Here is a 24,104-nt window from a genome sequence, read left to right as displayed (position 1 = left end):
GACCCACGTTCTGCCCAACCATCCAAGTACAGGGAGCCCATCCAAAGCCCTCGACAGAAAACCTTCTTCCAGGCACAAAGACGATGCCCGCAGGGATTGAGTTTGGGCAAGCATCGTAGAGCGACTCTAGAAAACATGTCATCCTCCTATCGAGGTTATCTCGACAGGGACCTTCAGCTCCTCGCCGCATCGCGGACCGCGAGAGCCGTGATCAAAGTCATCAGGGAAGTCGAATTTGATCTCGAATAGAGTAGCCAAAGCCTGCGTCATGGCTTGCCGTGGGCCACTGAACAGCCTCCCATACGGACGCAAGTAGCTGTCATATATCGGGACGCCGTAAGTCCTCTTCTGCTTCCGCCGGCCAAGCAGCCGTCAAAGCACTTGCGGGCTTTTCCGACCCCCATCGGAAGCCCCCGTGAAGGCCTGACATAGGCAGCTCCTGACCGAGCTGGCCTATGGCGCCGGCTTTCTCGGGTCGCGTGCTCGGCGCATTCTTTTTTGCGCGCCGGATGGAGGAGCCTCATTTGATAGGGAAATGCCAGATGCAGGAGTCCGACTCGGTAGAAGATTATTGTATGGAAGAATTTGACTTGGTGGAAGGTTTTGAGAGCAAAACGTGGTGTGCAAGATCGAAACCTTCCTTAGGCTGCTCTGCCCTGTATGAACACAGAGACTGACCCAGGTGCTCTTTCAAACCTCTCTTGTCGAAGCTACACCAGCAGCGAAGACAAAGAGCAGGCCCAGCATGGAGAGGGTCCTTGAAATCTGCATCTTCCCATTGCGATACAGATTTGCACTTGGGACAAATTCCCTTGGCTTTGATAGTTGGATCGTGGCGCTTGCAACTTACGAGATAAGGGCGATTCGAATATCTTGGATCTCTCCCCCCAATGAGACCATGGTGATCAACCATATGGGTTACTATGTGGGAAAATTCAATCTTTCGAGTCCTACATGTCGATCTCTCAGAAGATGAGTATTGATCGGGGTCGTGTAACCAGAAGGGGCAGGTTTCTTCGAGGCCAGTGGAATCGCTCTTCGAGAGTGCTGGAAGTTGATCGCTTTCAATCTCCAGGCCATCGATAGCCAGGGGGATGGCAGAAAATGCTAGCTGTTGGAGGTGCTGCGCAAGATGCTTGCAGAAATCTTGAGAATTGTCGCCGTCATCCAGTGCCGGTTGCCAGGTATCACATAAGGGACAAGAGCCGTAGCCAAAGTGCCGGATCGGACGTCCGCAGATTTTGAGCAGCTGTTCGATCTGAGACTCCGCTATATCACCGGCATGGTCGGCCTTGAAATGAAGTCCGAGGTCGGACTGAGAGCAGAATACATTGTGGCATTTCAGGCAGTGCCACTCGCGTCGGTGACAGTCCATCTCGTGCCGAAACCAGTCGTGACGCGCTTTAAAGCTACCCGAGGAGCAATCCTCGAACGTGCAAATGTAGGGTTGGAGGTCATTGAAGACGTGGCGTCTAGAACGAGATGAGTTAGCCACATGAGATAGGGTTGCTGAAGAATCGTTGAGACGTGCCTCCATTCCCAATCATTGCGCAACTTCTGGATCGTTCGACAGAACGGACACTCAATAAACTCGTCGTATTTCAGCCAAATATTCTTGAACTTGAGGCGCTCAAGATCTGGCACGCGGACTTCTACCGTCCCGTCGTCATTGTTGATTGTCACGAAAGAGGTGGCGTTCGTCCGGGTGCTGCGACCTGAATCGTCTAGGACTTGTCTGAGAGTCACGTCACTCTCATCTTCAGCTTCATTGTACGTAGTTGCCTTCATAGACGCCGCCTCCTTCTCCTGGGCGTTAGCCCCGAGCTGTGACTGTGGTTTGAGCTTCGGTTCCTTGTGTCGCTGCCGGAATCGTATGTACTCTCGGCGCTGTGAAATAGCATTTCCTATGCGCTCGGCAAGCCAAGGCTGGCTCCTTAGCTTCGGGAACTTGTCTTTCGTATGTCTGATATCAAGCGATGAGTCAGGCGACGGTAGCTCGCCACCAGAGGGTGCTTCTCGACCACGCGGTTGTTGTCGCCGAAGGAATACAGAATAACGGAACAAGTCCGTGATTGAAAAGCCGAGACTGAGAATTAACTCACTTAGTTCGGTCTTTATACCTGGACTGACGCCTTCGTCCGTCGCCTCGATGGCGGCGGTTCTGTTGGGGAGATCTCCAGACAGAATCATCCGGGCTCTGCTGAGAGATGCCAAGAGGCCTTCAAGAATGGAGGTTATCGCACTCCGGACTTTGGTGGCGTCGTGGAGCCGTGAATCCAAGGAGCTCAATGATCTCGGGTCCCGGAGGGCACCGATGTTGCTCGCCCATACTCGAAAACGCCCTTGCTCCTTTTTGATGGCGATAAGTAGCTGCTCTCGGCTGGCCAACGTATGATCCTGAGTTGCTGCCTGATTATCCTCCACTCCGTCATGGATTTCGGTCTTGGACAAAGCGTCTGCGCATGCGTCTGAAAGCGCCTGTTCGCATTTGTGGCTCAGCTCCGAGATAAACATGGTGAGTATGCAAAAGATGTCAAACTGAGTTTTGTCTGAGGGCCGTATCTCCTTTGTCTGTCAACAGCAGCGCCCTTGGGGGCAGTTGGAGTTGGACCAACGTCGTGTCTGGGTTTTCAAGTGGCTTGTGCGGCTAACATGCATGAGCTGAACTGGCCTGTCAGCGCGTGACCTTTCATGAGGTGTGGACTTTACGTACTGTTGAATTGAGGGACTACTAAGGACCAAGAGGTGACGGTAGCAACGTTTAAAATTGCCAACTGGTCAAGGGATGAAGAAGTCAGTTGCTATTCAGGACCGCTAGATAAACTAGATATAGTGTTTTCCTCGCACTAAAATTCAGGGAGAAGGTGAGCTGTAGACAGTGCCGCAGGCCAAGCCTGATGAGGGATTTTTTACAGTCATCCCCGCAAGTTAGGCAGAAGCGCATACCAGCGTCCAGCATCGAGGCGAGGGGAGGGGAGTCTCGCGAGGGCAACGAACTCAAAACTCCATTTCCACCTCGGAGCCTCCCACGTTTGCTCTGGTCATAATGTCAGGGTTCGAAATCGCTGGCATCGTCCTGGGTGGACTTCCTCTCCTTAACGAAGGGGTGAAGGCTGCTCAATTCTACTTCCAGGGGTTGAGTAGATGGTGGGAATTTCGGACGGATTTCGATGCTTTTGTTCGCGCCATCGAGTTCGAGGAGGTTATCTTCGGTCAGAATCTTGATATGTTGCTCAGGGCCCTTGAACTCTCAGATAAAGGGTATTGGTCTCTGAGGCATTCACATAAGTCTAATCTTTGGCATCATCCTGATATCGTGAGCAAGCTCAGGCTGCACTTGGGGGAAGCACAGCCATACTTCATAACCATGCTAACGGAGCTAAACCGCGACATCAACGAGCTTTATAAACTACTCCCCATTGAAAACGGCGAGGTGAGCATATCCTTTAGCTTAACGTGTCTTGCTGTTTATTGACTAGCACAGGTCCGTTTTCCAACCTCACGCACCATAGACTATGAAAAGTTGAAGCTGTCTATCAGTTTCTCCCGGAAAAGACACGCACTGGCAGACAAAATCCATACCACCAACGATCGACTTGGACAGATTCTTCGAAACGCCAAGGTCATTGAAATGGAGCGTGCCCCTCCTACCAGTCGCCGAGTCTCTTCAAACTCGACTTACGTCAGCTCCTTCATACAGCTTCAAAAGCAATCACGGACATTCTACGGGGCGTTGAAGTCCAAATTTAGCTGCTCCTGCAACGACCAGCACAGATGTGGCATCTCGGCCAAGTGGGATAAGTCCCCCCTGGACAGTAGAGCCCCAAGTCTAAACTTCCTGATCGACGATCGTGAGGGACGAAAGCAGGTCAGATGGGAAGTGGAAGCGGCTGATCGAGCAGCGCCGCCAATACCTACGGATGATCAGCACAGCCTAAATCATATCTACGAGCTGGACTTGCAAGCCAACCTCTGGAGGCAAAAGGATGACTCTTTGAAGGCGGCCAAAGACTGCAAACCAGCAGCATTGGCATTCTCGTCTTTTGCCGTTGTGAACAATCTCGCAAACGCCACGACTGATAATAAAGGGGCAGGTTGGGCTAAAAACCTGACGAGACCTGTCAAGAGGTTCAACTCAGCAATCAAAGGTGCTTCGAGTACTTCCTCAGGGCAGATACAAACTGTTCAGGCACAGGGGCCGCAGACACAACTTGTTCAGCCTCCCCAGAAGCGAGTCCAGATCGCTGGTCCTGCACCACGACCTACGCCAACGACGGCGGAACCCAGCATCACCAACATATGTGGTTTCATCAAGTCGGTGCCAACCACCAACAATTTTCTAGGGACGATAGCGGCTGACTATCATGACATCAAGTTATACCTAGAGCCCCAGTTCCAGCGCCACCTCCTTAAGGCTCAGCATGAGATAATGGAGGCATTCTGGTGCTCAACGATGGACCTCTCCTCGCGGTTGCGGGTTGGCCTCTCTGTTGCGATAACACTCCTTACCCTGGGCACCTCGGCCTGGATCCCACGCTGCTGGGGGCGAAACGACCTCTTCCTGATGCGCTGTAGCCAGGTCAGCAGTGGCCAGACATATACCTTCGGCCCCTACATTGACCACTCCTCCTTATCCTTTACGCTCAAGGAGGAGCCAATGAACGCCGGTGACCACGCTGTATTAGCCATGTTCTCGCTAGGCGTGCTGCTGCTAGAGCTCCATTACCGCACACCGCTGGAGAGCTCACCCTACTGGGATAAGCACTGCCCCAATGGCCTGCGCAATGAGTATACCGACATGGCGGCTGCGCGAGAGTGGTACGAGGATCTCGCGAGTGATCCGGCTCTAGAGGAGGGTTTAGCAGAGCCCGTAAGGCGGTGTATCGAGGCCTCATTCTCAACGTCTGCGGACATGGAAGACAAGGAGTTTCTAAGGAATGTCCTTGAAACAGTAGTGGAGCCCCTGGAGGAGTTTATCGATCAATGGAGCGGGGTGTAGTATGAATTAGAGAGAGAGTAGGGCTATTCTTATAGGCTACCTTAACCTGTATACTGGCCGTTGTCAAAGGCCAGCGAAGCTAATTTCAATGCCTGAGGTTCATACCTAACCTACAACGGCTTGCAAAGGCAGCTTACCACGATGCATTATTCTAGTAGACATAGAAACTTTCCACTCTGACTACGTCTAGAACCACTGTGATCTGTAGCTCAGCGGAATCAATACATAATCTGACCATCAACAGCCGGTAGCCCATCCCCTTGCTCAGAAGATATCTGTTACTGCTCCTCTAGAAGCGTCCTTCACCAGGTGCGCATACTTCGCAAGGGCACCCCTCGTAACAGGCATCTGGAACGGCTTCAAGCAGTCGAGGCGCCTCTTGACTTCCTCCTTTGTAACGTGCGGCATGTCGATGCGATGAGATACTGCGTCGATGCAGATCACATCGTCGTCTTCCACAATGGCGATAGGTCCCCTCTCAGCTGCTTCGGGAACTATGTGACCCACTATGAAACCGTGACTGGCACCAGAGTATCTCCCGTCAGTTATGAGGGCAACATTCTTGAAGTTGCCTCCAATCAATGATCCTGAGGCTCTCAGCTGCTCTGGCATCCCAGGGCCACCTTTAGGACCTTCATACCGCACGACTAAGACGATGTTCTCATCGCGAGGCACCTGTCCTTTATCCAATGCGGTACACAAAGCCTGCTCGCCGTCAAATACTCGGGCCTTGCCAGTGAACTGAAGACCCTGTTTTCCTGTGATCTTAGCAACGGCCCCTCCAGGGGCGATGTTGCCTCGCAGAATCTCGATGTGGCCTGTCGGCTTAATCGGAGAATCAAGGGATCGAATAATCTCCTGTCCCTGGGGGAGAGAAGGCCAAGATTCCACGTTTTCCGCCAATGTCTGACCCGTTACAGTTAACGTGTCGCCGTGAAGAAGCCCTCCTGCAATCAAGAGCTTGACAACTGACGGGATACCTCCGATGTTGTATAGATCCTCCATGTTGTATCGTCCACTGGGCTGCATGTTGGCGATGTAGGGTGTTTTGTTGGAAGCCCGCTGAAAGTCGTCTAGCGTGAGCTCGACATTGGCCGTCTTGGCCATGGCTATCGTGTGGAGGACTGAATTAGTGGATCCTCCAAGACACATCATAATGGTGAGAGCATTCTCAAAAGCCTTCCTGGTCAAGAGGTCGCTGGGTCTGATGTTCTTCTCAAGGCAGTTTCGGATAACCTTGCCCATGGAGCTGCATTCCCTCATCTTGGTCGGAGATTTGGCCGGCGATGAGGAGGACCCTGGAATAGAGAGACCAAGAACCTCGATGACGACGGCAAGACTGTTGGCAGTGTACATTCCACCGCAGGCTCCCGGTCCTGGCACCGCGTTCTTCTCGACATCGCACATGAGCTCCTCGGGCGTGTAGTCGGATCTCTTGGCCCACTCATTCATCCTGCCCAGTATGTATGCGCCTCGGACTTCGGATGAAGTGTTAATGTCGATCGGCCGTTGCAGAAGCTTACTGAAGCCTCCCCGCTGAGTACCACCGTATATTATCACAGAGGGACGATTGTGCCTCGCGATTCCCATAACACAGCCAGGCATGTTCTTGTCGCAGCCTGGGATCGCGATGCACGCGTCGTGACTCTGGGCGCAGGTGACTGTTTCGATGCTGTCGGCGATAATTTCGCGGGACTGTAGCGAGAATCGCATTCCTGAAACTGTCAGCCATATGCTTTGTTGGTACCTTGCGTACTCACCGTTGTGGCCCATGGTGATACCATCTGATACACCGATTGTGTTGTACTGCCAGGCGAGAAAGCCCTCCTTCAGAACAGCTTCTTTGGCCACCTTTCCGATCTCGAGCACTTGGTAGATATTAGTATTCCTGGCGAAAAAGCTAAGCAGAATAGACTTACAATGCATGCTAACAGAGGACTCGAGGTTAGCTAGGCTTCGTAGGCAGTAAATGGGTGGGATTGCTTACTTGCACGGATTCCCCTCCCACCACACCGAAGCAATTCCAACCTGAGGGCTGTTTTGCATGGTATGCTCGTCTGGCACTCCGGCAGCGTACAACATGGTCTCACAGCGTGTCAGCCATGGCGAGGATAACGAATTAACAGCATACTCACCTTGGCAGCGGGAAAGTCATGGTCATTGGTGATGTAGCTGGAATGTCGGTTCAGTCGCAGCTTTCCGTCCTTCTCCGCATTGTCTGGGAGACTGGGAAAGTTGAGGTACTGTCTTGACATGGCGGCGAGTTGCAATGAGGCTGGTAGGGTGCTTTTAAGATGAAATATCGGAATTAATCACGATTCTTGTATTATGGAATTGACCCAGATCATAAAAGATGATTTGAAGTCAAGAATCTCAGTGCAATTTCTCTAGTGAGAAAGGCTCCTCAATAGAAGTATCCGAACCTCGGCGTGGCGCGCCCTGAGGCACTCGTCATGCGCGTGACCTTGCTTTATTCGACATTTGATATGTCTTTAAGATGCGTGTGAGCTAACTCGGCGTCCAACATGCATTTTATCCGTTTAACCGACTCGAAAAGAGTAATGTGATTGCATTGAATGCCTTCTTACTGGCCAGTAAGGGTGTTGTTTCTCCAACTGCATGCAGCTCGCTCTTTGCTGTACCGAGCCCTTCCCCGCGCCGACTTCCCTTCGGTTCGGCAATCAATACCCGAGAAGGATCAAGCTCATGAGGAAAGGTTTGAGGATGTCTGTGGGCCGTGTAAGCCCCGATAGCACAACATGACACCCGGGTGTCTTACAAGATGTCGCTTGGACACTTAACATTGCGCCTCAAGCCATCCTTCTCTTTCACCGTTCCAGTCACCTTTTCAACTTCTCAACAAGAAAATGGGGAAACGCGTGATCGTTACCGGAGGCTCTGGCGTCGTCGGGCGCTGGGTGGTACAGTCTCTTTTAAGCCACGGTCACCAGGTTCTCAACCTTGACCAGAAACCACTCGACAATGAAGCCGTTCATACGATCAAATGCGATGTGGCCGACGCCGGCCAGGTGTTTAGCGCATTGAGCAGCAACTTCAAGCTCAAAGAACCACTTGACGCTGGACCGCCCTCTCCCCCAGATGCAGTTATTCACCTGGCCGGCTACCCCAGACCACTCTTGGCTCCTGACAGCGAGATCTTCCGCGCCAATGTACTCGGATTTCACAACATTATCGACGCAGCTTGCAAGCTCGGCGTCCGCAAGATCATCCTGGCCAGCAGCGTCACCGTTTACGGCGTGACGTATGCCCAAGGCGTTCGGCACTATCCATCGTTTCCCATAGACGAAACCTTGAACCCGACTCCTACGGATCCTTACGCACTTTCGAAACTGGTGGGGGAGACAGTCGCAAAGTCTCTCGCACTTCGATTCGGAGTGGACATTTACTGTCTGAGGATCGGGGCTGTCATTCAACCCCATGAATATAACGATCTCTTTGAAGACTACATCTACAACGCACCTTCATGGGCTGTGCACGGCTGGTCTTACACAGATGCCCGAGACTTGGGTCAGATGGTGCATCGTTGTTTGGAGGTTGACGGCCTAGGATGGCAGATCTTCAATGCTACCAATGACTCCATCACAAACATGACTCCTACGAGAGACTTTCTGCGCCGCCTCTGCCCCGAAACACCCATCAGAAGGGAACTGGATACCTATGAAGCCCCGATGAGTAATAAGAAGATACGAGAGATGTTGGGTTTTGTGGAAGAGCACCCATGGAAGAAATACTTTACCAAGTGGCGGCAGGTGGCAGCGAACGACGACGAGGAAAAGGAGGGCCAGCAGACATGAGCTGGAATTGTAGTTGAGAATAATAATTATTATTGTTATGATTCTGTCTGTTTATGTCGACTTGTTGTATTTTGACACCAGAAAGAATCTCACTGTTGGACTCCCATAGTAGAATGAAGATGTCCAGAAGTTGGCTCTTGAGGCTTGACGCTCCTGACCCAACCAGTGACCAAGGCAACTCCCGGACATCTCCAACCGCCCCCCTGAGAAAGAGCTTCCATAATCCTCGAACCCTAACAACGTAAGGGGTTAATAATGCGGGGTGCATGCGCAAAAACAGTTGACTTGATGATAGCGAAGTGTACTAGAGTCCGAATATCCCACTTTTCAGTAAGCGTAAAATAGCTGACTGGACATGTAGACTTCGCGGCTTCGCTGAAGGATCCTCCGAGGTGGGACCAACGGAGGGCCAACGCCGAAGGTGCTCTTGAATCTTCCAAGCTAGTGATCTCGGGCATGAATCTTGTACTGGTGTTGGGAACTTCTAGGCATGCATTACCTCGGTTTACATCGAGCACCCCTTAAGTTTTGTCAGTCACAGTGCATTTATGCCATGGCCACTTTGATCATCTGCTATAATAGTATCACATCAAACAGGGTACAAACTCCTGGGTACTCGTTAGCTAAACCTAAGTCGTTCCTTTGGCATATGCGTGATGGTGTAAGGTGCTTTAGACAAGGCAGCTTCTAGCGCCTATGCCTTGAGCAGCGCCTTCTTCATGTACGCGGAAACCTTGAACCCAACATCAACCGCTTAGCCTTGCCGGAACGGGGTTGTGCTTGGGACATGAAATCCCAATTACTCGGTGTGATCTTCTCAGGTCAGCTCAGCCCGGAACCCGCCCACTTGTGTAGGCTGCCTCCTACTTTCATCGAAGTTGGCTCCGCAGATTGCCATAAGGAAGGAGATATCGCATATACGCATCAGCTCTAGGAAGATGGGGTGGAGGCTGAGGTACATGTTTACATAAAGGCCAAGAGCGTATCGCCCTCAGCCTGTCTTAGGTATAGACGCAGTCAGCCTTTGTGGCATTTTTGCGACTGGTCAGCTCCCGTGGAAGACCTCACGAGGGCTAACAGCCAAGTTTGGTACCTGGTGCCCGCTGCCTCAGAATGGAGCACGACGACAAGAGGCTACCATCCCATCAGATCATCGGTCTCATGGGGTTGGCTTCGACGGCGGCCTTGGGCGTCAGGCAGAATGTAGTAAAAGGCCTGCCCAGCGGTGGTGGCTATGAAGGCTTTGGATGAGGCGCAGCTTACTCAGGGTCTGGGATAGGGTGTTGAAAAGGCTTTTCTGAACGTCCTGTATGGATCGTTTGCTGTATTGGTCAACACGCAGGTCTTAGTACTGGCATGTGCAATGCCTTGACGCCCAACCAATCGCACAGCCACGCAGCGTTGTTTGGGCCCAACACTTCAGATAGAGCTACACAAATTTGGTAACGTATATAAGGTGTCTCTGGGAGTATGCATATGTTGATTGCATTCCACACCACCTAATTTCCTTCTTGCCCTGTCAGCCATGTCTACAACGACGAATCCCGCCCTGTCAGATGTGGCACAAAATACCATTGTCCTTACCTATGTGTTCCTTTTTCTTGCTCTCATAATAGCAGTCGATCATGTGTACCTCCGCAGGAAAAAAAGTGCCTCCTTCAGATGGGACGACATCATCACGTTGTGCGCATTTATTCTATCGCTCGCATTGGTTGGCCAGATCACTTGGGCTGTCATTGACGAAGGTCAAGGCCAGCATGTCTCGAATTTCACAAAAAGCCACCTCGGCATTATGGCCAAGGTATGTTCGCGTTTCGCGATGATCAGAAATCGAAGGCAGATCTCCCGCTGACATGTAGGGCGAGAGATCAGTCGTTACTTGCTAATGAGGTCTTGTGGTCCCTGGAGAACACTCTAATGCGGATATCCGCTTTGCTTTTCCTTTTCACGACCTTTCGATATTCAGGAGCATTAGGAAGCATATATGGCACGATTATTCTTACTGCTATGCATGGGATGGCAGCGATATTTACGGCAGTATTCATATGTCGTCCTATTCAGGCGTCGTACTTGGACATCCCCGGATCTTGTGGCAACCAGACGGTGGCATTTGTCAGCCTCGAAATTGGCGGTCTACTTTTGGATATCACGATCATGGGCATTCCTTGCAAGGAAATATTGAATCTTTCGCTGTCAAAACGAAGCAAAGCCAGGATTCTGGTTATTTTCTGCGCAAGTGGGCTGTAAGTAGTGAAAGAAACAAAAAGCCCATGTACCTACTACCTAGCCGTTGAGTAAGTGGTAATTTACCAGTGTTGCAGGGTCACCATTATCACGGCCCTGCGTATTGCAGCTTTGCACCGGGTGAGCGCCTCCGACTTTACCTATGATCAAGGCTATTTGGGTCTTCTTTCGACTATCGGCGGCATCCTCGGTCTTATTGTTTGTTGCGCCGTTACCATCTCCTGGCGTATGCAGGATCTCTTCCGCTACATCCGTTTTCGAATGAGGCTATTTAACAGGGACAAGATCGATCAGTTCGGCAATTACAAGGAACCGAATTCACTCTGGGACGAGGGGAAATTATATGTCCGGCTGATGACATCTCACAATAATTTGATTCTTGCAAAGATGCTTGAAGATGCACATCACCTCGCATGGTCCCAAAGGTATCCGGTTGTCTCGACGTTTTCTTACCGGCTGGATTTACCACTAGTATCGCTTTACTGTGGACCGACAAGTGGCTTATCGGGAGTCCAAATATGGGTGCAGATCGTCTGGAAGTCTCACGGCCGTGGTATCCTTACGGGACTCAAGACCTGGAGAGCAGTGCAATTAATCATTAACCCTCGTATGACTGGGCGCCAGAAATAGAGCAGGGGCAAGTGGAACAAACGATATGTTCATAGCCAGAGCGAGAGAGAGCACGGGTTGTTTAAAATGTTTAGTTCTAATACGAATCTCCTCGAATTATTAGAAAAAAGACAGAAAAGAGATATAGCTATGGATATGAAGCACTTAAATTTACAGGCGATAAACTATAAGCGCTAGTATATATATAAATTACTTAATTAAGACTTAAAATTATCTTCTACTTATTAAACCCTTATTTAGCTAGTCTTAATTAAGGCTTAATTTCACAAGTGAAGCTATTATTTAATATAATAGCTACCCCTTTATTACCATTGGAAGCACAGCGCCATCTTCGAGCTAACCGGGGTATCCGATGGGCCCAAAGATGGATGGCATCAGAACGTTCCTGCAAATGCGAACAACTCTCTCTGGTACACCTCAAGATGCCAAACACGGTTGTTGTCCGGCATGTTCCAAAATCGATCATGTTCGCAGATCTACAGAAAGGCACTTGCCTTTAGTGACTTGGAAAAATCTATCATCTCTTTCCAAACGAGGTCAAACCTCCCACCTCGATTCCATCTACATACACCAATTGGTTTCTCAGCGGCATGTCCACAACTTCGCCTGACGTAATCGGCGATGCAGTGAACGTTGACTTGGAATACTGCCTGGCACAGGAACTCCCCAGATGCAAGGTTTGTGTGTCAAATGGACTTCTCCGGATTGCGAGTGACTGAACCACAAGGACAACAGCCATTGACCTTCAGACTAGAATTGCCGTATCGATACGATCTTCTAGCTCAGTTGACCCATCGAGGGCCGGGCCTCAACTATAATAAAGAACACATTTGCCGTATCGATACAGTGTACCCTTGATCCTGGCAAGCATATTTCTACACTGGTTGGTGTCAAACGCCCTATATGTCTTTGTTTTTGAAGGGGGCCAGTTTTCCCGTGTTGTGTAAGCCGTGGTGTCTGATGCTTAACTGTTCGTTAGGATACTTTGAACCTCCGACAGTCGACCACAGCCTAGCACTACAGACGGTACTTAGCGATGACGCCTTCATTGGGATTGAATGGTCGGCTCCAGCGTTGCTCGCGCTCCTGGTCGTTCTTTTCTATCATCTCTATTCTACCTTTGATCTTCACACGGCCCACCATCACAAGCCCGATGCCACTTGCTGTCAGCAGCTTTTTAGTCTTGTCTGCAGCCTACCACGTTCCCATACTTGAAGACTTAACAATAGACGCCTCTGAGAGGCCAGCCTCAGAGTCCGAATCTGGATACAAGTCAGCTTTGGGGCGAGTCGAAGGCTGCTCATCCGATCAAGAGGCCGCTCAGTGGTTCAGTGGATCAACACTATTCGAGAGGGAATGCCTCCTAGCACCGCCAAATGTGCCTCTGCAGATCCAAGAGAGGGGGAGCACGGATATCGAATCTCATGCTCAAAAGCCTAGTGATCTGAATATAGAACGATACCTGCTAAATGTATCACAGAGCCACCTCCGTTGGGGGGAGGCGAGGGCGCAGGTACTTGGGGGCAAACGGCGCGTCAACGTCAAGAACATTATAGGGCACTTGATTTTTGGTACAAGACAGCACGATGTTGGTGAGCCAATTAAGGGACGGCTATATACGTAACAGAGATTTCGAGAATAGATAACGTACTAGTCACCGTTTAAACTAAGACTTCCGCAAACTGTCAAACATAACCCAAATGGTATCATAGAATGTATTGAATAGTGGCACTTTACTATATCTGTTCATAAAGATATATGGTGTCTCAACGATCCACCGTATCCTCCTCTCAGCCTCACATAGCCATACGCCAAGACGCTCATCCACCACTGCTCATCCCTCATTAGTAGACGTAAAAGTTGGTCTCCTCAGGATTCTGTTCTCGGGTCTTCTTGTTCTGTCGCTGCAGAGCAATCCTCAAGATCCACGCGCAAATGCACACGCCTGCCGAGAAAGCAATGCAAGCCACCATGGGTTGGAGGTAGCGAGGAGCAGCAGACTTGGGCCACAGGTAAGGAGTGTAAACACTGGCAAGGTTGCCAAACGTGTTGCACATGGCGATCGCAACAGCCTTCTTCTCATCTGTTTGGCCGACGACAGAGGCTGTCCAGCCGAGAATGATGTTGTTAACGCCGTATGTGGCACCGACGAAGAGCATGATGCCGACGAAGCGGACTGGCACGTTGAGGGTTGCGCAGCACATGGCGAAGCCAACGATAGCAACAGCCTTGCTGAGTGTTACGTGCCAGGTACGCTCATTGAAGCGGCCCGATGACCATGAGACGGCGATGGAGACAAAGCCAGAGAAGAGGTAAGGAGGGCAGGTGAGGACCAGCGTGATAGTGGTGTTGTAGCCGAGAGTCTCGATGACGGTGGGAAGGAAGTTCTTGAATCCGTTGGCCTAGCACGTTTGTTAGAAAGGTATTGGGCAGCTTCTTGTTGAAGCATCACGTACAGAGAGATGGAGGTTGTCCATCAGGCAGAAGACCCAAGTGCGCCAGTCAGAAGCAGCCTCGCGGAGACCAGTCCAAACAGAGGTACCCTCGCGACGGCCGGTCGTATCGCGGCAGATACGCTCATGAGCCAGTTGGCGTTCTTCGGGAGTGAGCCATCGCGTCTTGAGGGGGCTATCGGGAAGGGTGAAGAAACCGAGTATGGCGACGCCGATGGAAATGGCACCCTGGATGATGAAGAGCCTGAATTCTCAACGTCAGACATGTTCAGATCTTGATATGTTGATCATCTTACCATTGCCAACCAGCCAGACCGTGGACCTTATCAAGCTTCGCAAAGATGGGAGCCGCAATCAGACCAGAAAAGGAGCTTGCCATCATATTTCCAGTGTAGAAAATGGACATGCGCGTCGCAATCTCCTTGCGGTTGTAGAACATAGAGATCATGTACAAAGCACCAGGATAAAACGGCGCCTCAGTGATTCCGAGCAGAAATCGACACACCAGCATGCTCTCGTAGCTGTTCGCCTTGTACGTCAGGAGAGACAGGACAGACCAAGCCATGCAGAAGCCGGCCATGTACCACGAGGGTCGCACGCGGTTGAGGATCATGTTGGAGGGGATCTGGCCGCAGAGGTAGCCGACGAAGAGGATCGAGACACAGGTGTTGTATTGGGTGCCCTTGAGGCCCAGGTCGTCTTCGAGGCCGTTCAATCGTCCGTTAATCATGGCATTGCGATCGAGGAAGTTGAAAAAGTACATGAGCCAGAGAATGGGCTGAGAATGAGAGTTAGATAAGCTTCAATTGACAGAAGACGTGGACACTGACCATCATGTACCAGTCCAGTTTCTTGACGAGGGCAATCTCCTTGGGGTCTGTCTTTGCGCTAGCGCCAAACGCGTCGAGCTTGACATTCTGATCCGTCTTCTGAATCTGATCTTCTTCATCTCGCGTCTCGACATGCGAGATGTTGTTCTTGCCGTCGTGCGCCATGATTGCTGAGATGGTTGGACAATGGGGACAGTCCTGCTCGGGGTGATACGGTCGAGAGAAGGTCTGGTGTATTTCCAATTCTTTCAGAAGATCCCTCAACACTTTATACCACAAAAGTCACAACCGGGGAATCCTTGGTTGGGGCGTTTCTAAACCTGGCATCTGACCGAACGGCTTCATCTCAGTGCCCCCGTTTGCTTTGCGGGGATGCGGGGAAAGCCAGTCTGGGGAAGAGGATTACAGCGCTAACGAAGCAAGGACAAGGGCGAGGCTCCGGTTCCACCAATCTCGAGAACGGGCAGGGTGACCTCCGGGTCGGAAAAGTGACTCTTGATGCTTTTCCGAGGCGGCCTGCTTTGCCGATCCCTCCACCAACCTCTCAAGACATAGCCGAACCTTGCTTCCTTATCCTAGCCAATGACACTCACAAGGTTATGACTGGGGGGGGAATAGCCAGGATTACGGAGGGTTGCCGAGATCGACGGTAGATGGTCGGTCGGCTGAAAGGTCGTTCGTCCGGTAGGACAACCGACTGGAGGCTAAATTGAACGATGGGCGTTGTTTGCTACCGCAATCATCTTGACAGACACCATTCCATGTTTTTTGGGTGGTATCGAAGGATTAGCTCTGTCACGTTTGAGCTTATTGTGAGTTCATGTCGTGACGAGGAGTGGGTTGTTGATATGAGATGTCACTCGCTAGTTATCTCATCTCTCTTTCGGAGTTCGGCCCGTATAAGCACGTCCCTTTGCTTCCGTGGGGACAGAACGGTGATGGCCTTTCGTCAATGAAAGCATCCTGATTACAGGCCGTTCTCATGTCTATTCTCCATAGAGATCAGTATCACTATTTGAGAGAAGCAGGCCCAACCCAAACACTGAGAAAGAGAGAAACGTGATGAAATGATATTCCACGTCTATGTGAAGACGAAAATAGGCCTAATTACATTCATGGCCCATGCATTTTGTTGACTAGGTCGCTTTCTTTTGTCTAAAAACTGCCTGTCGACCATGGTGGCATCAATAGTTGTCGACATATTGCTTGCATCAACTTTAGATCTATAAAATACATAGTAGCCAATAACGGTGTTTCTATCAACTTCAAAGAGGTACTAAAGCCCATCTGTCAGCGGTGGCATTGTTCTTGTTGGGGCTATCGGGTAGGCACTTGTCCACGAGTTTATGGCGGGGAAGCGGGACGAACCTTGTCGCGTATGATGTCTCACAAGAATTGGTCAAGATATGCAAGGGATACAATGACAAGGCTGGCTGTTTTGTCTGGGACTCTCCTTTTTTCCTCAAAGAGGTCCTCGTTCATGGTAGACATGTCTACAGAAGGTCGGAAAGCTCCAACATTGCTGACGAGAGTACGGACCTGGAGGCCCATGTGAGTCCCGCAGCCAGTCACTTGGAGTCACACCACAGAATTCTGCAGAGAAATGTATGAGCCAAGTTTCTGCAGGAAATTATCGACGTGTATCAACCGTAGAAAATTGGAGATTCCAGCAGTTGATCGTGAAACCTGCATGGCGATCTTGCTCTTTTGAGTTCAGCATCGATATTTCAAGCCACCATCGAGATGGCTGAAGATGTCAATGATGAAGGTGCGCAATTGGCCGGCCAAGAGTGTCTCAAACAGAAGTGTTTCAGCCCTCACAAAGGGCAGGCATCAAACGTGCATACAGGGAGCAAGAGATGCAAGCCACGTTGGCCCAAAGGCATGTGACAACTCAGCGGAGTACGTGCTATACTACGCGGCAATGCGTATGAATGTCTCGATATTCTCAATCTTCATTCTTTTGGGGGACTGGAAGTCTCATTGTGCCCCCTCCTGGTTGCGCCACTCTGCAGTGAAAGAGCTGCAACAGCTGCTAAGGAGTTCATTATTTTTAATTGTTCTTCAACTACCACCAGCTTCAGATTCACATTCTGAAGCGATCACCCGCTTCTCAAAAGTCGGTGGAGAATCTCGATTCTCTGATTGCCGAGAGCAAGGTCACAGGGCTGACCAAGCCAAAGAAACAATTGAAACTATTGCAAGTCCAGGCCTACTAGTCCCGCCACGTCCAACGCCCTTTTCCCTATGTAGCCTAGACCAAGGCCGATTGACCAGTCGTTCCTGAAGGGCTTCGCTACGGCGTCGAATCAGAGTCCAGAGACCGAGTCTAGATCAATGCACGTCCTCAGCTGGCTCTGTAAGGGTCCTCCACTTGGAAGCTGATGCTTGAAATCGTTGATGCGCCTCAACGCCAGTAGTAAGCCACTCGTGTTCAGCTCAGAGATGGCTGAATTCCTTAAAGAGGTGGTGGCAGCTGATTGCCCCTTTCTTCCATTCCTCTGGGAAATTGGGTCTTTCTGCTGTGAAAACAACCACCTCGAGGGCATCCCCTCGACGATATTCCCCCCTCGGATTGGAGTCGACATCTCGAGCTGCATCCAGCAAGATCGGAGCCATGAATAAGTGGCTACTGGTTGTGTCGCTCGCCGTTTCGGCGTCAGCGACATGCTACTACCCCGACGGCAGCAACGCGGCCAAGGATTACAAGTATGAGCCTTGCGGTAACTCGACGACGACTTATTCTACTTGCTGCTACTTTGGCGAAGGCGACAAGTGCTTGGCGAATGGATTGTGCAACCAGCCAGATCGATTCGACTACCGTGCGGCTTGCCAGAACAAGGACTGGTCTAACTGTCCCGAGATTTGCATGGACAGTAAGTGATCCTAGCTCTTTATTTGGCATGGACAACTCTAACATTGACTGTCTGCAGCCGATTCCGGCACCTGGTTCGCTCTGCAAGAATGCGGCAAGAATAAATATTGCTGCCCCCCGGCCGACGGAAGCGACTGCTGCAAGAGCGGTGCTGTCATCTACACTCTCGCAGCCCCGAGCCCAGACGGTGACAGCGACGCCAGTAGCGACTCCAACAGCAACTCCAACAGCAACTCCAACAGCAACTCCAACAGCAACTCCAACAGCGAGAGTGAGAGCGAGAGTGGAACTGCCGCTGCTGACGCCACCGACGCGACTCGAACGGGAAGCTCTACAGCAGAAACCAGCTCGAGCTCGGGCGACGATAAGGGAGGCGCTCCTATTGGTGCCATCGTTGGAGGAGTTGTTGGAGGTGTCGCCGTGATTGCGATCTTGGCCGTGGGAGGTTTCTGTTTCTTCAGACGCCGAGGAAAGAAGCCCGCCGCTTCGCCCGAGGGAACTGTCGTCGTGGAAGGCGGCGCAGGCTCGAGCGCATCCAACAGCAGCGACATTAGCAAGGAAAAGGCAGCTGCGTACAAGCAGCCTCAGTCTGGCGTGGCCGAGGTTGAAGGCACCGCTGGCAATGTCTACACGGAGGCTGACTCTACAGCTATCAGCAAGGCTCGTTTCAATGTCCGACAAGAAGCCGATGAAGAGGCTCGCATTGCTGCCGAGGGAAAGAAGACTGATACGTACCAGTCTACAGCACCTCAGAAGGAGCAGCAGCATTTGGCAGAGATCGAGGGATCGCGGGGCAACGTCTACTCTGAAGCCGATTCCCAGGCCATCAGCAAGGCCCGGTTTGACGCCTGGCGACAGGCTGAGGAAGTCTCGCAGTTCTCTTACCAGCAGGAAAAGCCAACCATCAAGCCTGTCATTAGCCCAACTGCATCGCCCAACTTGGCCGAGATTGCTGGTAGCCCAGGCAATGTCTACACCGAAGCGGACTCGCAACCTGTTACCCACACTCATTCTACAATCATGTCGCACCCATCTGGTGGATTGTCTTCTACAACTTCGTCCCCAAGCATTGATCAGTCAAGCATCAATCATTCGGCGTTTCACAGCGCTTACGCCAGTCCAGTGAACAGCCACGGACACATGGCCAGCCTGCCTCACGATACAACCCTTCATCAGCTTGATCAACATACCTCGGCGGCAAAGCCAACAGCTAGTCAGCCCAACATCAACTTGCCAGGCATTCAAAGCTTCACGGGGACCGAAACCACCGGAACTACTTTTACCGAGGGTGTCTCACAAGCCATCAACCACCCCCCTGGTAAAACGCACCATACTTCCACTACCGAGCAGTCCTCTGCTGAGGCCAAGCCACCTCTTAACTTGCCGGACATTCAAGCCTCCGGAGGAAGTCTGTGGGATGTTTATGCCAGCAGCGCCCATGCTGCAACCTCTCAGTTGGCGACCAAGATCAACCACCCGAGCTTTGCTGAGGCCGAGGGCAGTACGGGAACTGTGTTCACTGAAGCCGACTCACACGCTATTAGCAAGCCACATCCTACTTCCTTCCAGCTGCTTGGTGACAACACTTTGCCTTCAACAAGTCATCACACCGGACACCAGACCAGCTTTACAGAGACCATTGAATCTACGGGCATCATGGCTACGGAATCTCACTCTCATACTGTCAGCATCCCCCAATCGACAACTGTGACTACGACGACAACTCACACTTCATCTTCATCTGAGAAGCCATCTTCTGGAGTCGGACAACAAAACTTCGCCGAAGCCGAAGGAAGCCCTGGCAATGTTTACACCGAAGTTGATTCACAGCCAATTGGAAAGCCACGCCCCGCAAACCAAGCCGAGGAGCATGTGTTGGGAGGGTCTGACGATGTAACTGAGTCATCGACGCATCAGACACACCAGCACCATGCCTCTGCTATCGGTGAGACAGCAACTACTAGCTTTTACACCGAAGTCGTCTCTCACTCCACTACCCAAGAGAAGCCTACAACACAAAAGCCCATGGAGTTGAGCGTGATGGAGGTCGAGGGAAGTGCCGGCAACAGATACACCGAGGCCGACTCGCAGCCGATCAATCCCCCCCGTCCCGAGAACCACCACTCTCACGAGCAGACACAAGCTACCTCCGGAGGCAATTCTCTTACGATGCAACAGCAACTGGACTTGGCCGAGATTGAAGGAAGTGCCGGCAAGCTCTTCCTAGAGGCTGACTCGACGGCTATCAGCCCAGTTCGCCCAGAAGACACAACACCTGCTGGAAAGTCGACCGCGAATAATACTCAGCTGAGTCTTCCCGAGATCGAGGGCAGCCAGGGAACCATCTTTGTGGAAGCCGATTCTCAGATTCTTGAGTGGACCAAGGAGGAGCCCAAGACGATCACACAGCAAACTTCCACCTTGACCGAAATTGAAGGAACCCCAGGAAATGTTTACTCTGAGGCTGATTCAAAGGCTATTAACCAGAGTCACACCAAGGAGAGCACTGTAGAGCTTGACGCACCACTACGGAAGTTTGTCGAAATTGAGGGAAGTGCAGGAAATGTTTACAGTGAAGCTGATTCAAAGACTGTCAGCGTAGAACGTCGTGAGGAGACCAGGACAGCGACTGAGACTAAGGGGACACACGAACTGTCGTAATACACGAGAGGATAGCCCAGTTTACTATCATGCAATTTAGCCTCCTAATTTACACTTCACATCAAGAGATACTATTCCCTGGATGGAGTAATTGTCATATCCTCACACTTCTATCGTGCCCTGATCAAATCGCCCGAGCATCAACTATGTACATTATAATATTGAACCTTCACAATCGTCCAACTTTCCTCAGCAATCATTTCATGCGCATCTATGCCTTGCTAAACGAAACGCTAACAGATCCAGAGCCCAGAGGAACAATCTGCCCTCCACGACCCGCACTGGCTCCTGTAGCCTTGATCTGCCACTTGTCGCTGCCAGTAGACTCTACCCAAACAGCAGCCTTTGAAGCCTTAGGCGCTCCCTTTGTCTGGGACAAGGTCACCTCAACAGTACCCTTGGCAGCATTGTAGGCGAACTCATCGATAGACCCAACATCGACGGTGATCAATACCTTTAGAGGTCCGATGAAGATTCGCTGACGAACAGCGTCCTTGGGCTTGACTGTGACGTTATCGCCGCTCTTGGATAGAATACCTCCAAAGGCAACAACACCAAGATCCTTGTCATCAACAACGTAGGTTCCCGAGTTCAAGGCAGTGCCGATGAAGCCACCACCGTAGTCACCAGTGATACCGTCCCACTTGAGGGTGTCGGGCCAAGAATGGAAGGCAGCGCTTGGGAAACCGTCTTGGTTGATGTTGGAAATCGGGGCACTCGATCCAGCGTATCCGACGCGGAGGAGATAGGTATCGGATGGGTCGTCGCGGAAGGCAGAGAGGAGGACTTGGGAGTTGAGGCCAGAGCCGTAGTGGTGGATCTGACGCTCGATTCTCCTAAGCTTGCCTCCGTAGCTGTGACGATGTAAGTGTCATGTACCGTGCAGATCGAGTGCAATGACTTACATGAAGTCCCAGTATCGTCGAGCGTTACCGTTCCAGCCCCAGTGAGGCACGCTTGGCATGTATCCCAAAACACTGTTGATAGTCTTGTGCTCCGAGTCGGTCATACCAAAGTGGCTATTAAGTCAGTATCAACCTGTCAGTCGTAGACTTCTCAAGCACATACCGAGTCCAGTAGTAAACTCCCTCCTGGCCAGTCGAATCCCAAGCCATCTCACTGCCATACGGAATCTCTTGCGAGTCCCAGAGCTTGGCTCGCGTGTGCATGGCATCCTCCAACGCCTTGGCAAGAGCGTCTTTGCCTTCACGCTTCAGGTCGACCAGGACTTCTCCAAAAACTGTCTCACCCATCAAACCGACATCTCCGTACCAAACATCGCTCTTGGTCATACGGATGATAGACTTCTGAGCCTGGGTCAAGTACCAGTCCCAGTCCTTGGATGCGAGATCTGGATACGCTCGAGCAACGCGGTACAGGGACCAGTAAGCTGCGGTGACGTGCACGTAGTTGTATGCACGGTCAACGACAGAGGAAGCTTGCTTGTTCCAGGATGTCCAAGATGTCCAGTCAATGTCCTTGCTGTAGCTGTATCCAGGAACTGAGGATGGCTCGTAGAAGAATAGGGACTTCTTAACACCATAGTCCTTGTTCTGAATTCCACCCCAGATGACAGTTTGCACAAAATCATCTAGCTTGGCGATTTCCTCGGCGTTGGGCTGAACGACCTGCTTCATCAAAGCCGCGACGTATGCGCCAGTGCCACCCTCATCGCTGAGTCCAGCAACCCAAGCTCGGGCGTCCTGATCGACGATAGCACCCTTCTCATAGTCATAAGTCATGACAGAAGGAGATCGCTTGAAGGGATCGGAAGAGTCGTTGAACCAAGCCTTGGTGGTGAGAAAGCTTCCCATGTCACTCAGCGCCTCGGTTGTGGGCTTGGTGACAAAGTAGTGGACCGTTTGAGTCTTTCCATCCTTGTACTTGATTGTCACTCGCACGCGACCCCAAGTCGAGGAAGCTGGGCTAAGAGTGTATCGTCCCTTGCCGTCCTCCTTGACTTGAAGAGCACCGTTAGGTGAGACAGTGACAGACGACACAGCACTATCGCTCTGAAGCACGAGTTGGGCTGGCAGATCTTGGGCAATGATGAATCCAGGAATGCCGACAGCAACAGGGGTTCCCGTCTTCCGAACAGCCTTGTCAAAGTCTCGGATCGAGTCCGAAACTGTGAATCGGACGCCGACCTTGAGCGACTGACCAGCCTTCAAGACCTTGGATGAAGGTGGGTTCCAAGGCTCTTGTGACTTCCACTTTGTCTCTGCCCAAGCCTTGGTGAGGACTTGCCACTCGTAGAAGCCCTCAAAAGTCTGACTTCCGTAGTAAGTGGGCTCGATGTTAGCCTCGACCAGGTTTCGGTATGCCTCCAGAGGCGATGATGTGCCGGTCAAGGGTGTGACCACAAGACCCTTCCCAGTACCCTTCACTGGTGCGACACGGATTTGGCCAGCATCCATACCAATGTACGGATCAGAAAGGGAGCAATGAGCTTGCATCTCGGTGGCCTTTCTGTTGCTGAAGATGCTGTTGAACTCAGCAGGGAATCCAAGACTGCCAATCTCGATGGAATCTTTGCCCGTGTTCTTGATAGTGAACTGAAGACCCAGGTCTCCAGATACGTCGAGCCATTCTCGGACAATACTCAACGGACCAGTCGGCAAGGTAGGGCTCATATCTGAAGCGGCGAGAACACCTTTTCCGGCTGTGGTCTTCTTGACGGGCTGACGCTTCTGTGAAGAGTCACCGTCGATCCATTCTGTATCCTTCTCCTTGCGATAACGAAAGGTGATGTCACCCCAATGATATTGACCATTCCGAGCGCGAACTTCGAGAAGGTCTGAGGGCAAAAAGTCAAAAGAATCACCCGCTGGTGATAGCGAGGTCAGGACTTGGGCATCTCGCGCAATGCGAGCCTTGAAGTTGCCAATATCAACGTCGATAAAGCCATTCCCAAGACCCAGGTTGTCAGTCTGCGCAAGCACAGCGCCTCCAAAGGAGGCAAGCAGCGCGGTGACCTTGCCGAGCTGTAGGAGGGATCTCATGGCGGGCGCTGGTTGTCACTGTCTCAACTATGTCACTACAGAACGTGAGGCATCTTTTATAGGCCTATAATTGAGTTTACAAAAGTTCCCAATTCTCGCAAGGATCATGTATGTCAGGAATATCACTCAGATACGAGAAGCGACCATCATCAACCCATATGCGCGTTAATCCCGTTGATCAATCAACCGCCATTGGCACGCATATATCCATCACACTCACAAGTCGCTGTGCACGGCTGCATCAGGAAAACGCGGAGTATCCCTCCGACGAGCAGAGGACGTCGGACTATCCTTCCGACGAGCAGAGGATGTCGACCTGCCGTATTCATAGACAGGTCATGTGTTACGCTCCACTCTTTATCAAACTCTGACGATCTTTTTCCGCATTTAAACGCGAGGGCTTGTAAGCGGTTTATAGCCATTGGAGCGTTTTTAAAGGGACTACCCGTTTCGGCTTCAGGTACACAGGGTTGCGTTCGACATCCTGGGCCATGGCGTTTCTCGTATTGGTGGAAACAGGAGGATCGCCGGGTAATAAACTCCAAACAAAACTCTCGTATAGTTAAACTCCACCGTTTCAGAACGTTGGGTTCGG

The 24,104-nt window shown here is 51.3% G+C and overlaps 6 protein-coding genes across 6 annotated transcripts; 2 read left to right on the top strand and 4 right to left on the bottom strand.

Annotated features, from left to right (window-relative positions):
* Positions 1 to 1,341: 1,341 nt before the first annotated feature.
* NCS57_01424000 (C2H2-type domain-containing protein) lies at positions 1,342 to 2,514 on the bottom strand (the record flags this gene model as incomplete). Its single annotated transcript, XM_053063849.1, has 1 exon — positions 1,342 to 2,514. The coding sequence occupies one exon, from the start codon at positions 2,512 to 2,514 to the stop codon at positions 1,342 to 1,344; it is 1,173 nt and encodes a 390-aa protein (XP_052907182.1).
* A 2,749-nt stretch (positions 2,515 to 5,263) lies between these two features.
* On the bottom strand, positions 5,264 to 7,254 carry NCS57_01423900 (uncharacterized protein; the record flags this gene model as incomplete). Its single annotated transcript, XM_053063848.1, has 5 exons — positions 5,264 to 6,714; positions 6,760 to 6,867; positions 6,919 to 6,926; positions 6,987 to 7,084; positions 7,135 to 7,254. 5 exons carry the CDS (start codon positions 7,252 to 7,254, stop codon positions 5,264 to 5,266), a joined length of 1,785 nt encoding a protein of 594 aa, XP_052907181.1.
* A 612-nt stretch (positions 7,255 to 7,866) lies between these two features.
* On the top strand, positions 7,867 to 8,814 carry NCS57_01423800 (Epimerase domain-containing protein; the record flags this gene model as incomplete). Its single annotated transcript, XM_053063847.1, has 1 exon — positions 7,867 to 8,814. The coding sequence occupies one exon, from the start codon at positions 7,867 to 7,869 to the stop codon at positions 8,812 to 8,814; it is 948 nt and encodes a 315-aa protein (XP_052907180.1).
* A 4,718-nt stretch (positions 8,815 to 13,532) lies between these two features.
* NCS57_01423700 (MFS domain-containing protein) lies at positions 13,533 to 15,136 on the bottom strand (the record flags this gene model as incomplete). Its single annotated transcript, XM_053063846.1, has 4 exons — positions 13,533 to 14,090; positions 14,145 to 14,385; positions 14,438 to 14,919; positions 14,972 to 15,136. 4 exons carry the CDS (start codon positions 15,134 to 15,136, stop codon positions 13,533 to 13,535), a joined length of 1,446 nt encoding a protein of 481 aa, XP_052907179.1.
* A 2,452-nt stretch (positions 15,137 to 17,588) lies between these two features.
* Positions 17,589 to 20,507, top strand: NCS57_01423600 (uncharacterized protein; the record flags this gene model as incomplete). The annotated part of the gene is made up of 2 exons (XM_053063845.1): positions 17,589 to 17,847; positions 17,905 to 20,507. 2 exons carry the CDS (start codon positions 17,589 to 17,591, stop codon positions 20,505 to 20,507), a joined length of 2,862 nt encoding a protein of 953 aa, XP_052907178.1.
* Positions 20,508 to 20,718: 211 nt separating this feature from the next.
* Positions 20,719 to 23,509, bottom strand: NCS57_01423500 (uncharacterized protein; the record flags this gene model as incomplete). Its single annotated transcript, XM_053063844.1, has 3 exons — positions 20,719 to 21,361; positions 21,413 to 21,526; positions 21,576 to 23,509. The coding sequence occupies 3 exons, from the start codon at positions 23,507 to 23,509 to the stop codon at positions 20,719 to 20,721; spliced, it is 2,691 nt and encodes an 896-aa protein (XP_052907177.1).
* Between the last annotated feature and the right edge of the window lie 595 nt (positions 23,510 to 24,104).

This window comes from Fusarium keratoplasticum, chromosome 12 (genome assembly GCF_025433545.1).
Source record: "Fusarium keratoplasticum isolate Fu6.1 chromosome 12, whole genome shotgun sequence".
Taxonomy (NCBI): Eukaryota; Fungi; Ascomycota; class Sordariomycetes; order Hypocreales; family Nectriaceae; genus Fusarium; species Fusarium keratoplasticum.
Note: the sequence above shows the minus strand (reverse complement) of the source record. Positions and strands in the feature narration are given on the sequence as shown.